The sequence below is a fragment of the Phoxinus phoxinus genome (assembly GCF_949152265.1).
Source record: "Phoxinus phoxinus genome assembly, chromosome: 16".
Taxonomy (NCBI): Eukaryota; Metazoa; Chordata; class Actinopteri; order Cypriniformes; family Leuciscidae; genus Phoxinus; species Phoxinus phoxinus.
The window spans coordinates 7,450,493-7,465,798 of NC_136891.1; the positions used below are offsets into that span (position 1 = coordinate 7,450,493).

The 15,306-nt window shown below is 36.7% G+C and overlaps 4 protein-coding genes across 6 annotated transcripts; all 4 read left to right on the forward strand.

Moving 5' to 3' along the window:
• The first annotated feature begins 3 nt into the window (after window positions 1-3).
• Window positions 4-3,990, forward strand: hsdl1 (hydroxysteroid dehydrogenase like 1). Of its 2 annotated transcripts, XM_079583793.1 has the most exons (5): window positions 4-313; window positions 408-448; window positions 2,310-2,755; window positions 2,848-3,066; window positions 3,166-3,990. In XM_079583793.1, the coding sequence occupies exons 1-5, from the start codon at window positions 279-281 to the stop codon at window positions 3,235-3,237; spliced, it is 813 nt and encodes a 270-aa protein (XP_079439919.1). In that variant the 5' UTR covers window positions 4-278; the 3' UTR covers window positions 3,238-3,990. The 2 variants fall into 2 exon arrangements, with proteins under 2 accessions (XP_079439919.1, XP_079439918.1); XM_079583792.1 differs by having other exon boundaries at window positions 31-448; window positions 3,166-3,988.
• A 428-nt stretch (window positions 3,991-4,418) lies between these two features.
• gja11 (gap junction protein, alpha 11) lies at window positions 4,419-6,800 on the forward strand. The gene is made up of 2 exons (XM_079583794.1): window positions 4,419-4,904; window positions 5,574-6,800. The coding sequence occupies exon 2, from the start codon at window positions 5,594-5,596 to the stop codon at window positions 6,488-6,490; it is 897 nt and encodes a 298-aa protein (XP_079439920.1). The 5' UTR covers window positions 4,419-4,904; window positions 5,574-5,593; the 3' UTR covers window positions 6,491-6,800.
• Window positions 6,801-8,012: 1,212 nt separating this feature from the next.
• On the forward strand, window positions 8,013-10,175 carry gja13.1 (gap junction protein alpha 13.1). The gene is made up of 2 exons (XM_079583795.1): window positions 8,013-8,167; window positions 8,896-10,175. Exon 2 carries the CDS (start codon window positions 8,918-8,920, stop codon window positions 9,770-9,772), a length of 855 nt encoding a protein of 284 aa, XP_079439921.1. The 5' UTR covers window positions 8,013-8,167; window positions 8,896-8,917; the 3' UTR covers window positions 9,773-10,175.
• A 1,802-nt stretch (window positions 10,176-11,977) lies between these two features.
• Window positions 11,978-14,392, forward strand: gja12.1 (gap junction protein, alpha 12.1). 2 transcript variants are annotated; one of them, XM_079583799.1, is made up of 3 exons: window positions 11,978-12,088; window positions 12,599-12,664; window positions 13,093-14,392. In XM_079583799.1, exon 3 carries the CDS (start codon window positions 13,127-13,129, stop codon window positions 13,886-13,888), a length of 762 nt encoding a protein of 253 aa, XP_079439925.1. In that variant the 5' UTR covers window positions 11,978-12,088; window positions 12,599-12,664; window positions 13,093-13,126; the 3' UTR covers window positions 13,889-14,392. The 2 variants fall into 2 exon arrangements, with proteins under 2 accessions (XP_079439925.1, XP_079439926.1); XM_079583800.1 differs by lacking the exon at window positions 12,599-12,664 and having other exon boundaries at window positions 12,027-12,088.
• Window positions 14,393-15,306: the final 914 nt, after the last annotated feature.

Sequence of the window (15,306 nt, forward strand, 5' to 3'; positions counted from 1 at the left end):
AGACGCCAGTGTTGATCACGTGAGGGGAGTGTATCACGTGACTTTTAAATGTTCCGGGTTTCCTGATACACATGATGATGTGACAAGAAGACTGAAGAGGAGAATCTGGTGAAATAGTGCGTGTATTAACAAACATAGTCAGGCTTGTGAGTGCAGACTAAGTCATTGAATATAAAAGATTATTGGCAGCTAATATAGAGTGAATAGTTGTAGAGATTTCAGCTTATAATGGCCGCTGTTGACAGCTTCCAGCTTTTGTATAGAGAAATTGCCAGATCATGCAGCTGTTATGTGGAAACGCTGGCGCTCGTGGGTGCGTGTTACACAGCCAGCAAGGCTGTTATATTTATGAGGGACTGCTATAGTTTGATAAGGCTTCATTTTATTCCTCGTCTTGTGTGCCATAGAGATCTTAGTCAGCAATATGGACAATGGGCTGTCATATGTGGTAGGTATCATCTAATTTATGCATTGAAACTGATATGTAATAATACTGCATAATATGAAAGCTTTTTTTTCCGACATGGAATAAAAAATAAATAGATTTTTAAAAAGTAATTGCGACTTTTTATCTTACAGTTCTGATTTTTTTTTTTTTTGTAAGTTTATCTCAGAAGAACAATTCTCTCAATTCTGATTAAAAAAGTCAGAATTATGAGATTTAAATCGCAATTGCTAAGACAAAAGTCAGAATTGTGAGATCAATGAAAGGTCAATTGCCTATCAGTGGCATAAAAATAAAAAAATAAACATTTTGCTTGATGTAAACTCAGGGTACGTTTAGGCCTATAAGACAATGTACTAAAAACAGAAAAGTATTTACTTTGTACAGATGACAACGTTGTATAAACGGATGTTCAAACAGATAAACGATTAAAAACACTTGTCAGGCCAGTAGTTGGCGATGTCACTTTGTAAAGAAACACTACACGCCGTTTTCACAGATTCCTGTTTTTGTAGTTACACAGGGACGATAACGTTATTACGATCAGAAGAGAAAACGCAAAAGTGGCGTGGCGTTATCACTTTTTATTCTGCGTTTAGACGAGCGTTATGGGGGGGGGGGAAATCTGCATGCATATGGTGACACAAAAGTGTGTGAAATTCGATGTAGTGTGCACTCCAGGCGGCTAGGTGGCAATGTGAAGCACTGAAAGTGAAAGAGACACTGACACAGTTTTTCATGTTTAATATGGTAAAGCTGCTGCTTTAACCCTCGGTGCTCTTCGCGTGTCGCTCAAAAATGACAGATTTTTTTTTTTTTTGTCAATGAAATTAAAGGTAGGGTAGGTAGGATTTATATAAAAACTTTTTACCAAATTTGATTAAACTTTCTATATATATCAATGCATAATTAAAATGTAAGTACTCTGATAAAAAGAGTATAAAAATCGAGTGACTCTAGACCGTTTAATCTTCATTAAACACAGCTCATTATTTCCATTCGGCACGAATCACAGGATTGGCTTGCGCGACTGTCACTCTCCGTCGCCATGACTACCGCCGTTATTACTGGCTCTGCCCACGTGCGCGCAGTCGCGCACCCGTTTTTAGGTGGGAGTGAATGGAATTAATGAGCTGTGTTTATTGAAGATTAAATACACTAGAGTCACTCGGTTTTTTATACTCTCTATTTCAGAGTACTTGCATTTTAATTATGCATTGGTATATAAAGACAGTTTAAACAAATTTGAATAAAAGTTTTTTTTAGACAATTCTGACCTACCCTACCTTTAATGCTATATTTTAGTTTGATAATGTTTTTGTTTTTTTCTGGCGCATGCCTGTGACGTAAACGCGTACGCGACGCCTTCACTGTCTTAGCAGACTTTTGCGTTTTTACCCTTTAGACGGGAACGCGATGGTGGAGCGTTTTTAAGATTTCCACTCTGGAGGGTGGTTTCACTTTTTTGCATTTTTAAGCCCCAAAAACGCAGTCGCCGTGTAAACGAAAGGCACATCCGATAAAATATTTTTGAGTTTTCACCCGCGAGCGTTCTCGTGTAAACAGGGCCTAAATTATCGGCCAAAACTCATAAAAAAGTTTTCTGTTTTTAGAATTCTTGGGGAAAAAGTCAGAATTGCTATGTTAACTCACAATTGCGAGTTTATAACTTAGAATTATGTGAATAACAGTCAGAAATGTGAGATATAGACTAGCAATTGCAAGAAAAACTTGTAAGATAAAAATACGCAATTAGCCTACCATTTTTATTACGTAATTCCGTAGGCCTATTGGAAAGGAGCTTCAATAGCATACTGATATTTTACAGATAATTGCCTAACTTGCATGGACAACTTTTTCATAGGAGCTTCAGAGGAAATAGCAAAAGCATATGCAGAGGAACTGGCCAGGCATGGCATCTCTGTGATTCTGATCAGTAATGACATCAGTAATGTGGCTGACACTGCCAAAGCCATCTCAGACGCTCACGGGGTAGAGGCCATTTGGATTGAAGCTGATTTCAGTCAGGGGTCCACGGCCTGCAAACCTATAAGAGATGCCATCGCCGGTAAAGATATTGGATTCATCATCAACAGTCTGGACGGGTCTCTGGACACCTCTCAAGACTTTACGGACCTCTCTGAATCTGCAGTGTGGGACACTATCAATAGAAATGTAGTAGCTGCCACTCTTGTCACCCGCCTGGCACTGCCTGCCATGGTGGAGAGGGGAAAAGGAGCAGTGGTCAACATTTCTGCTGGGCGCTGCTTGCGTCCGACTCCTAGAAAGGCTCCTCTCTCTGCATCCACGGTCAGATTGTCTGTTTGCGTACCAATTTTCCATCCAAATATATGCTGTTTTACTTTGTCTTATGATTCAGGTGCGTTTTCAATTCCCCACAGGCCTTTTTCGATAACTTCAGTCGCTCTCTGCACTATGAATATGGTAATCGAGGAGTCTTCGTGCAGAGTTTGCTGCCTTTTAGAGTTGCATCTCAAAGATCTGAGGGTTACGGTTCTGCTGGCTGGCTGGTGCCAAGCCCACAAGTGTATGCCAGGAATGCTTTTTTAACTCTTGGCATCTCTCACAGAACCACAGGATACTGGCCTCACACCATACAGGTACATTTTAAGTCCCTGTTGTGAGTTTCCTCTTTAGGGAACATGGTATGTGCAGTATATTTAGTATTTCTGTGCTTTTCTGTTTCACTTTTTCTCTAGTTTGGACTGGTGCAGTGCATGCCAGAGTGGGTATGGATTCTGGGATCACGTGTGTTCACAAGGGCCACCTGACAGGGATGTTTCCCCTCCATGTAAAATACCTGGTTTTTCAAATGGAGAGATGTTGCAGAGCTTACAGTACTTTGACCAATCTTAGAACAAAATGAGTGATTAAAGTGTTGAAACTTAAAATCAACTACTGTTCTTTTAACCCCTCCTACTGAGTTATGTTTGCAAAAAAAACTTTTTCTAAGTGGTTTGAATGGTTGGATCATGATGACAATTATATAATGTTTTTGCACTATTGTTTTTTGACTTAAAGGGATAGCTCACCCAAAATGAAAATGTTGTCATCATCTACTCACCCTCATGTTGTTCCAAAACTGTACGAGTTTCTTTCTTCGGTTGAACACAAAAGAAGATATTTTGACGAATGTTTGCAACCAGACAGTTAATGGCACGCGTTGACCTCCATAGTATTTTTTTTCCCTACTATGAAAGTCGATGGGTGCCATCAACTGTTTGGGAACAACTTGAGGGTGAGTAAATTCTGACAATATTTGGGTGACTATCCCAACTATCCCTTTTTAAAAAATCCCCTCCTTGTGCATTTTGCAAAGCTCATAGCAATATATTTAGAAAAAAAAAAGGTTTTGTAAATTATTTATTTATTTTTATTCCAAGTGTTTTTTGAGTATACTGGCTATACTCCGCATTTATAGATCTTCATTGTACCTTAGCCAGTGTTTGGTTATTGCAGTGTATCTCATAGCTGTTGCAACAGTGAAATTATCAATAAAAATCCTGAATGTCTATAAAAATACTTTTTTATTGCTTTATTTTATTCATTTAGTGGACGTTTAGTGAAAGACTGTTTGAAATTGTTTGATTTTCAATGTTCAAAATGAAATGTATATATTTTCTCCATTGTATAAACTCCAGTCATGCTGACACAGTATTATCTGCTGACAAGGTCAAATGTTGTGTCTGCCAAGAACACATATGCACATAACTCACTTAATCTCACTTGCATTAACACTAACAAAAGTACAACACAACAACCGTACCATACTTTGGATGTTTTTTTCAACACAGGATTCCTCCAGTGAAGTCAAAACAGAAATCTTGAAAAATAAGTCGGAGTTATTGGAGCTATTGGAGAATATATATTTTTCAGAAATAGACGGAATTAGAGTCAATAGTTAATGATTTATACATTGAATAACACGTAAGTATGAATACTACTTATTTCATCCTATAAGGTAAAGTGTGTGGCTTTTTGTTCCAAAAATACTTTTCCCAGTTTGCTATGCCACAGAAACATTGGCTTAACATGGTATACGTTTGGGGGTGGGACTATCTGTTTATGACCAATGGAAGAAGTTTAGGAAACCTGTTTGAAAACAATTGTTTTGCTATTCAGACAGCAGTTGTGCAGTTATACAACAGGGCCCAGCCAGAACTAAAGTATGACACATAAATGAAGGGATATTATGTTATGGCGTATAATCATGTATGAGAAACACAACTGAACAACTGATATTCTAGCTTATTGTTCCAATTCCAGATGTCAAGGCTGAAAGTTGGAATCTACACACAGATAATGTGACAATCTTTGTTTTGGTTCAAAAGCTGCCTCTTCGATAGGAAGTGGATGGCTTTGAGAAATCCAGTTACACACATTTATCTCGAGTCCTCACTGAGCGAGTGAGCCTTCTTCCTCAGTCTTCTTAAATTTGGTAAGTGAAAAGAATAATTATTTGTATTTATGTAATTTATATGCTTGTTTATGATTCTCTCTTTACTACCGTTCAAACGTTTGGAGTCAGTAACTTTTTTTAAATTTGAATTTTTATTTCAAATATATGCTCTATTCATCGAAGAATCGTGAAAAAAGTGTCACGGTTTCCACAGAATTAGTAAGCAGCACAACTGTTTGCTACATTGATAATAATAATGTTTCGCAAGCACCAAATCAGAATATTTGAATGATATCTGAAGATGTGACACTGAAAACTGGACTAATGGCCCTGCAATAAATGACATTTCAGTAAAATGTAAAAAAAATAAAGCCTCTAAAAAACTATATGTAATGTGATCTGAAATGTAAGGCTTATTTTATACCAGAGCAGACAAATATTGAAAATGTCTTTCTATGATTATAAAAAAAGCGACAAGCTGAGTTGAAGATGTATTACCATTGTCATTATCAATGTTTTGGGTTTTCAGGGCAAAAACCTTGGTTGTTGTGTATGTTTTGTAAAATAACCTGGTTTCTCTCCAGACTTGACAATCCCATCAACAGTGCTTGCATAAAATATGTGGAATCAAATTATGGGCATTTTTGCACATTAATTGCTGCCGAACATGCTCTGTCCAATTAATAATGTTTTTTTTTTTTCTTTCAGGAATTTGATTTACATTAAAGATGGGTGAGTGGGACTTCCTAGGAAGGCTGCTGGATAGAGTCCAGACACACTCAACGGTGGTGGGGAAAATCTGGCTCACCGTCCTGTTTGTGTTTAGGATTCTAGTCCTCGGTGCTGGTGCGGAGAAAGTGTGGGGCGACGAGCAGTCGGACTTCGTCTGCAACACCGAGCAGCCGGGGTGTGAAAATGTGTGCTACGACCATGCGTTCCCCATCTCGCATATCCGCTTCTGGGTACTGCAGATCATCTCTGTGTCCACCCCTACTCTGGCCTACCTGGGCCACGTCGTCCACGTCATACACGTCGAGAAGAAAGTGAGAAAAATGTTGAAGAAAGAGCTTCAGAATGAGCAAATCGGTCTGTTCCTCAAGAAAGGCTACAAATTCCCCAAGTACAGCAGGGACAATGGGAAGGTCAACATTCGGGGGCGTCTCTTGAGAAGCTACATTCTGAGCTTGCTATGTAAGATACTTCTGGAGGTGGGTTTCATCTTGGGCCAGTACTATCTTTATGGCTTCACCCTTCAGGCCCAATATGTCTGTGCCCGTTTTCCGTGTCCTCACAAGGTGGACTGCTTTTTATCGAGGCCCACTGAGAAAAGCATCTTCATTTGGTTCATGCTGGTGGTGGCCTGTGTCTCTTTACTCCTGAATGTGATTGAGATCCTATATCTGTGCGCCAAGAAGATCAACGAGTGTCTCAGCCGTAGAAAGGACTACACCGTCACCCCTGTGACCCCGGTTGTGAACAGGAAGGACGTCAAAAATACAGATCCGGTGATCCAGAACTGGGTGAACTGTGACCTGGAGCTTCAGACGAGGGAGCTTGGCAATGAGGCAACCAAGAGCGTGGTTTCAGAGGACCATAGTGCTGACATGCAAGAGGTCCATATCTGATCAGCAGGCCTCTGCACACAAAGTCTTTCACACGGTCACCTTGAGCAAACATCCACTGATCCAACTAACTCGTGCATGGTCAAGACCCCCCAACTCCAAGCACACTATGACCCTCTCTCTCTGTTTAACAAATCAATAATGTATTGCTGAAATTTCTGTTTTTGTTTTCTGTGATTTAAGTCTGAAATTGTACTTTGTAGAAAGGTTCAATACAAGAAAAACAGTTTGATGTAAACTCTGTTTTTGTGTTTCTGTTATTTCTGTTCTGTTTATTTCGGGGGCAGTAAGATTTATTAAAATTTATTTGACCAAACATACAGTAAAACAGTCATATTGTGACCTATATTATTATAATTTAATACTTCAGTCTTCAGTGTCACATGATCCTTCATAAATCATATAAAGTACTGATCTGGTCCTCACTTAGGACATACATTTTTTATATACATCAGATAAATCACACACACATATGTTCTAACGTTCTAACATACACCTTAAGGTGCTACTTGGACACGTCATCAGTGATGAACCCGGGGTCAACAGGTGTTTCGGGTCTTAAATCAACAGACACCCTCGCCCGGGCGACCCTGCCGGGGGTGATCAGTCCCCGGCCTGTGTCCACAATATATTATATATATTCTGTTTGAAATTGTCACAGAGCGGAAATTTGCCTTTGACACTTCACGGTGACATAAACACATAATGCTTAAAAAGACATCACAAAAAAAAAACACATTAACAAAATATGCAATTAAACAGTTCCCATCCATAAAAATAAATATTATTATGCCAGCCATTCTATTTTATTACATTAGAAAATAGTATGATTTAAGATAATCACTGCCATTGGGACAAACTATTTTTTATACACGCTTCTTCTGGCCAAAAAAATCTTTTGAGTGTACGCCCAGATGGGAGCATTTCAAAAGTAGAATGAAGGGGGTGAGTATGATCTTTAAAAATCGCAATTGCCGTTTTTTCCATAAAACAATCAAATAAGCCCTGAAGTGGGTGTTGTTTGTGTCCAGTGATTTGATTAATTATTTGTGAAAGTTTATTCTTCTGTTTAACTGTTAGATTGCCATACCATGAAACAATATTATATTGAAGAATACTTTTAATCATTGATATATAGTTAGTGTGTGTGCTAACGTTAAAACTCCTCAGTTTTCCTAAGAAGACCCAGGGGTTGTCTTGCCTTTTTATGGATGTATTCTACGTTATAGGCCTACTTTCAAAATAAAGTTTCTCATAAATAATTCTAGGTACGCTATATCAAATTTGAGACCTCAAGTTTTTCCAGTTTTTCATTATATGTGTGTATATATATATATATATATATATATATATATATATATATATATATATATATATATATATATAAAATGAATGATTAGTATTATTAAATACAAGTCATAATATTAGTTGTGTGGGTCAGGCACTTAAGTGTGGTACATATCATTGTCAGAGCCTTTCAATCATTAATGTGACACTCCTGTGTATCTGTTTTCAAAATCTAGTTCTTTTCATTGCTTACCGTTGGACAACGTGACAGACTAGGACACTTCCAGCTATTACGTAATCTTAGCAAAGCCCAAAAATCAAGGTTCAACTATTCTCGGCTATCACTTGGTATGCGGCTTAGTTTCTAATAGGAAGAGGTGCAACTCGCTAAAGGTAAGTGTGAAATCAATATTACATTGCTTGTATGCTTCTGTTCATGTATACATTGTTTCTGGTCACAAATATGAAAGATGTTTGCCTTGTGGTGAAAAAAGAGAATATTTAAGAATATATTAAATAAAATTAATTATAGTCTGACTGCAGTCAGGCAAAGTGCTTATTGCTAATATCTAATTAATTCTATTAGTAATTGTTCTTTACCTTAAATACATATTATGTTGATTAAGACCGTACATATTTTACATACATAGTACAAATTTAGAAAATCATTTTAACATGTATTTCTTTTAAATCAATATTTGCGTATTTTATATTTACCAGTAGCCACTTTATTTTATGTTTATTCAATGAATAAGATTCATTGAATAAGAACACCACTGTACATTTTGAATCAATATTTCTTATTAATTTTTTTGCCTGCACTACATGTTAAAGTATTACAATTATTAATGCTATTCATTTGGTTTTATAAAATGTAACATTTATTAATAAAACCTCTTTTTGAACCATTATAATATTCTTCTCGTTTGGCGTTTTTCTACATGTGCAAATCTAAGCACAATAACTAAACTTGTTTGAAGGACTTATTAATTATTAAGTATATTCATCTATTAAGAGTATGCCATTAATGAAGCCTCATTTAAAGGCTTATTGATTAAGTTAAACCTAAAGTGGACTTTGTAATTCATCTGTTTTCCTATTCTTTCTGTCTTTTTGTGTAGGAAAGTCTGAGCATCAGCAAACATGGGAGACTGGGGATTTCTCTCAGCGTTATTAGACAAAGTACAGTCTCACTCCACTGTCATCGGCAAAATATGGATGAGCGTCCTTTTCGTCTTCAGGATCCTGGTGCTGGGAACGGCGGCGGAGAACGTTTGGGGTGATGAACAATCTAGTTTGGTTTGCAACACGTTGCAACCCGGTTGTGAGAACGTGTGCTACGACTGGCAGTTCCCCATCTCGCACATCCGCTTCTGGGTCTTGCAGATCATATTTGTGTCCACTCCAACTTTGGTGTACCTTGGCCATGCGGTGCAGATCATTCACCAAGAGAAAAAACTCAGGGAGAAGATAAAAAGCATCGGCGAGGGCCACAAGTTGAAGTCACCCAAATACACAGATGAAACTGGCCATGTCAAGATTAAAGGAAACCTGCTCGGCAGCTACCTGACCCAGCTGTTTTTTAAAATCATCCTCGAGATCGCGTTCATCGTTGGACAGTATTATTTATACGGCTTTATTATGGTCGCCAAGTTTACATGTTCCCAATCTCCTTGTCCTTACACCGTAGAATGTTTCATGTCCCGTCCCACAGAGAAGACTATCTTTATCATCTTCATGCTAGTGGTAGCCTGTGTGTCTCTGCTACTGAATGTCATAGAGGTGTTTTACCTGCTGTTCACCAGGGTGGGATGCAAGAAACGCTCACATAACATCACTTCGACAAGAAACCCCGCCAGTTTGTCATCTTCCTGGCAGATGACCTCGGAAGACGCTCTGAGGCAAAACAAAATGAACAAGCAGTATGAGAGCGGTCAGAGTCTTGGAGGAAGCCTGGATGGGGCGAAAGAAGAAAAACAATTGATGGAAGACCATTAGATTTTGTATCTCAGAAATGTAACAAATCTGCCAAGTTTTAAGAGAAACATTTACAGTTCATTTTCCAAACCCCTTAACTGATTGTCCAGTATTTCACACACTTGAGAAAGAAAGTATATTGTTATGGTACTCTAAAATAATGGATTGTGTTATTTAATTATTTTATGATTATTTTGTGCATAATACATGTTTGGATAGTTTTGATATACTATGGTAAAAACTGCTTATTGTTATACAATTGTATATAATGTGTGTAAATATTTTAAAGAGTCAGTAGCTGACTTAAGCACTGGTGTCCACATGTCTTGTTTGTCTGATGTTGTCCATTGGCCACATTTCCCGTTACAAAACAGACAGCAGAATGACAATATCCTTGTTGTTTAAAATAAAACTTTTAAAACAACCGAAGTTTCTTATTTCACGATATATCTAATCCCGTTTCAAAACACGTATGTACAAAAGCACATAATGAATGCAGTTTCATGAAGTGGCAAAGGATTTATTTAAAAATCATTATAAATGATAAATAACTAATCATAAAAGACATGCGTTTACCCTTAAAAGCATACCTCGGGTCTTTAGTGACCCAGCACATCAATCACCCTTCTCCTCATTCTTTTTTTTTTTTTTTTAAACATCAACCTTCTTAGTATTCCTCAATGAATTAATTATAAACAATATAACAAGAAAACAATTATAAAATTATAAAAGAATGCCTGTTTTTCCATTTATTTTTGGTAAAATTGTATAGGGTCACTAACGTCCCGAGGTGTGTAACAGTGTAAGTATTTGTAAGTAAGTGTTTTTCCTGCACAATAATCGAATCTTGATGTCTGATACACAATGATGAAGTGTTATCGCATTCAGAAAACAAAAGAATAGGAAGTATCATCAGCAAAACTTAATAAGGCTCAGCGTTTTACTGCATACTGAACACAATCAAATATTAGTGTCACTGTCACTTGATGGTGGATCTGGGGAGGAAGCTGTCAGCGATCAAAATGTTGATTTTGAAGATGTTGAAAAAAATAGTTTTGAGAATATGTCTGAGATCGTGAATATAAGCCAGATGCTGAATGTACTGGGAAATGAGCTCTGACGAGGACGGCGGTGATGGTATAAAACTTCTGCTCAAACTGAACCCCTCCAAGCTCCAAAAGGTAACAAAATATGCTTTTTTTTTATTCTTCTGTAATTGTTATTCTAATGTCAGGAGAGTTGTGTTTTATCACGAAAGGTAGAGATCCATCCACGTTAGATATAGATCTGGGTCGCTAAAGACCCCAATATGTAATAATGATTGGCGAGACATTCATGCATTTAAGGGTAAATGTTTTAAAGACATAGTAAAGCGTTGGAGAATGATTTTAACATGTATTTATTTTATTTTAAATCAATAATTGCATATTTTATATGTGCATTATTGTTTATTCAAGGAATATGATTCAGAATTATCAAGTAGTTTCCTGTGATTTCCAGTTTCCAGTAAAAAAAACATTCTTTTAACAAATGAAGACATTTTGTATCAACATTTTTTGCCCGCACAATATGTTAAAATGTTACAATTATGAATGCATTTTATATAGTTTTATCAAATTTTAATTGGATTACTTTATCACATTTATTTTAAAAAATTATACATTTTTGCTCCACTGTTCTTTGCTTTGCACTGCAAGTTGCATTTGTATTATCTTTATGTTGATGTATGTTGTTCTCGTATATCTCAAATATGTCCACGCTGCTGATTTTTATCACTGTTCTTATTACTGACTACAGCATAGAATAACTACTGCTCAGATGATGAAAACCCTAAAGCACTAAACCTCAAGGATTCATTATGTTATAAAAGCTCCTCCTGTGGTGGATGCCAAGATAATTTTTATTCTGTTTTCTTCTCTCATGGTGAAACATTAAAAAGTGGTTTTACTTTTTACTATTAGTTGTGTTCAGAAATTCCTGCAATGTTATGAATCACACTGATGGCAAATCAATATACCGTGCTAAACTTGTGTGAATTGCATTGCATGTGTATTTATGGGAGTATGAGTACGTGAGAATACAAAGGCACAGATATTGTTTCATGTGTATGTACTTATCCTAGATTCTAACATGATTAATAATTAACTTTGGACTCAATTTTATCCTGTTATCCCAAATATGGCAATGGAACTTTAATCAGACGTCAAGAGGAAGGTGACATCCCAAAGAAAAAAAAATTGCGAAATCAAGTGCACTGAAGTTCAATCTTGACACATGGCATTTCAACATTGAGCAATAGAGTCAATCAGCACCGGACTGAGACGCAAGTTGTCACAGGTAAAAATGTAACTTTTTCGTATTTTACATTTTTGTATGACTCTATTTGCTCATTTATATGTGATATTATGTATTGTTAAGTTCCCTTCAGGATTCTAAACACAAAACTGACTATAATCTAATAATATTATTTGGTACTGACATACGGATGGATTTTGGTGATTGCTGAATGTTAACCGTTCACTGTTTCGAACTGAATGCAAGATTGGAAAAGTCAGTCATTCACATTGTTAAAACGTTGTTGAGTATCTTGAAAACTGCATGTTGAAAGATTTGCTTGCTAATTAGTTACATATTCCCTTTTTGTCGTTAAACCACAAAAGTAATTACTTAAATGCCTAGAATTGTTTCTTTTGACAAATACAGTGTATTTAGGATATAAATACAGACAGCAATCAATGTTGCGTTTTGATTCTGTCAACTGAAGTGCAACTCATAATTCCTAACTAAGTAAATGTATTTATGTTCAATTCAAATTCATATTTTTAAATTATAGTTTGTTTTAATCAGATTTTAACGGTGCACCTTGGACGCTCTTATCTTCTGAACATTGAATTGTTGTCACAGTCCACAAAGGTAATGTGATTAAGTGGTAAATGTAATCCATTTTTTTCTTTGTTTTCTAAGCACAATAGTTTTTCACAGCTGTAAATATTGTATTAATATGCATGAAGTAGGCTATTTCATGCATTATTTTAACATTATCAATGAATAATGACATAAATGTTTACTCTGTTCCTCCCACAAAGTTTGTACAGTATTGGATTCTTGGAATATAGTCCATAAATTAGACTTTTTTTTTTTCTATCTCTCTCCTTTTTGGATTAGCCGCTGCTCTATGAGCCACGTAATTATTTTTTAAAAATATCTACTTATGTGTGTTCACTGAAAAGGTATAGCATATGGGTTTTGAAAGACATGATGTCAAGTAAATAGTGAGATTGTTTTCAGCATTTTAGGCAGATCAAAAACTAACCACTCAAAAATGCTCTCTTTCTCCATAGTTTTCCAGGCAGAGAAGACACTACAGGCACAAGCATGGGAGAGTGGGGCTTTCTCTCCAAGCTGCTGGACAAAGTGCAGTCTCACTCCACTGTCATAGGGAAGGTGTGGCTCACTGTCCTCTTTGTCTTCAGAATCATGGTTCTCGGGGCCGGGGCCGAAAAGGTGTGGAGCGATGAACAATCAAAAATGATCTGCAACACTAAGCAGCCCGGTTGTACGAACGTGTGCTACGATCACAACTTTCCAATCTCCCACGTTCGCTTCTGGGTACTTCAGATCATCTTTGTGTCCACGCCAACGCTTCTATACTTCGGCCACGTTCTGCATGTCCTCCACAAAGAAAAGAAACTGAAACAGAAGATTGAAAGCAATGCTGAAAAGCAAGGCATCAATCAACTCAAATACACCGACGTTCATGGCAAACTTATAATCAAGGGCCAGTTGTTAGGTAGTTACCTCGTCAGCCTGTTTGTTAAGATCTTGCTGGAGGCTGCGTTTATTGTAGGCCAGTATTATATTTACGGTTTCATAATGATCCCTAAGATAGAATGCTCCCAATCGCCTTGCCCTCATACGGTTGAGTGTTACATGTCTCGTCCCACAGAGAAAACCATCTTTATTATCTTTATGCTGGTGGTGGCGTGTATCTCTCTGCTTCTGAACGTGATTGAGATGTTCTACCTGATATGCCGCAGGTCAAAGAGACATCGTGGCAAACGGACGGCTGCATTCTCGAAAGATTTAAACGGATCCAAGGTGTACATCACAGGAACTTCAAAGTCCAGCAAAACTTAAGGGTGAAAAGGTTGTTTGGTGTTGTAAGCTTGTACATAGATAAATTAGTATTCAAATTAATGTCATTTTGTGATCAATTTGTTTTGCACAGTTTTTGTTTTGCTGTGAAATGAGTACATGTATTTAATGTTTGCACTAGAATGAATGTTGGTGCATGATATGTAAGATAATTTTATATGAACTTGTATAACTTCTAACCTTAAGGTAATGACTTGTCTATGATCTATCACTTATCTCATTTTATTACATTTTTGTGATACTCTATTGGTCTGACAACGGAATTGTCATAAACTGACGTTACACTTAGATAGGGGTAATAGTTTATGTAACAAACTGCAGTTTCATAATTTTCTAAATACTTTCACTTAGATAGGGGTAATAGTTTATGTAACAAACTGCAGTTTCATAATTTTCTAAATACTTTCTTCTCTCCCCATTTGGTTAGCAAACCACGTGGAACTCTATGAGAGTTACCAGTAAAATGTGGAAAATAAAAACTGTGAATAATGTAACAAGCCTATGTTTTTTCTTGTTAAATTAAATTATTGCTCAGCTAATGATGTGTGGGGAAAATATAATGTATATTGGGAATTGTTAGAGTTTCATTAATTCAGAAATAATGAAAGGGATATTTTACCAAAAAGGAATATTTTGTCATCATTTACTCGCCCTCGTGCTGTTCCAAACCTGTTACCTGTATGTTTCTTCTGTTGAACACAAAATATTTTAAAGAATGTTGATAACCAGACAGTTGACGGCATCCATTAGGCTACTAGGCCGGCCTATGTTTTCCTACTGTGGAAGTCAATGGCTACCGTCGTCAACTGTTTGGTAACCAACATTCTTTAAAATATCGTATTTTGTGGTCAACGGAAGAAAGAAACAAATAAGCTACAGGTTTGGAACAACTTTAGGGTGAGTAACGTTAAATAATAACACAATTTTAATTTTGGGGTAAACAATTCCCTTTAAAGGAGCATCCAAATATCAATTAGCTACTCACCAAAATGTTGTTCCAAACATGACTCCAAAAAAAAAAAACAAGCACGATAAAGATACCATAGAAGTAGTCCATATGTCTCACGAGCTGCTGGAATCTTTTCAATTTGAATGTCCGGTTCTGACGTGTCAGACTTGGTTGTTTCACATAGCGGTGTCTTTTTACTTGCCTATAATCTCCTTTAGTGGTTTATAGAAGAAAAGAACAATGCAGGGGTGAGACGATCTTTTATTTTTGGGTGAACTTAGGCTATGAAGTTTAATGGGAATACTTTACTTAAATGCGATGTAGGCCTACTATAAAAACGCACGTGGAGTATCCTTTTAAATTGCGGTGGTCTCAAGCTAGTTTTTTAAATTAAATAGAACACGTTTTATAATAATAATGGGAAAAAACGGAATTGTGTTTGTTTGTTTTT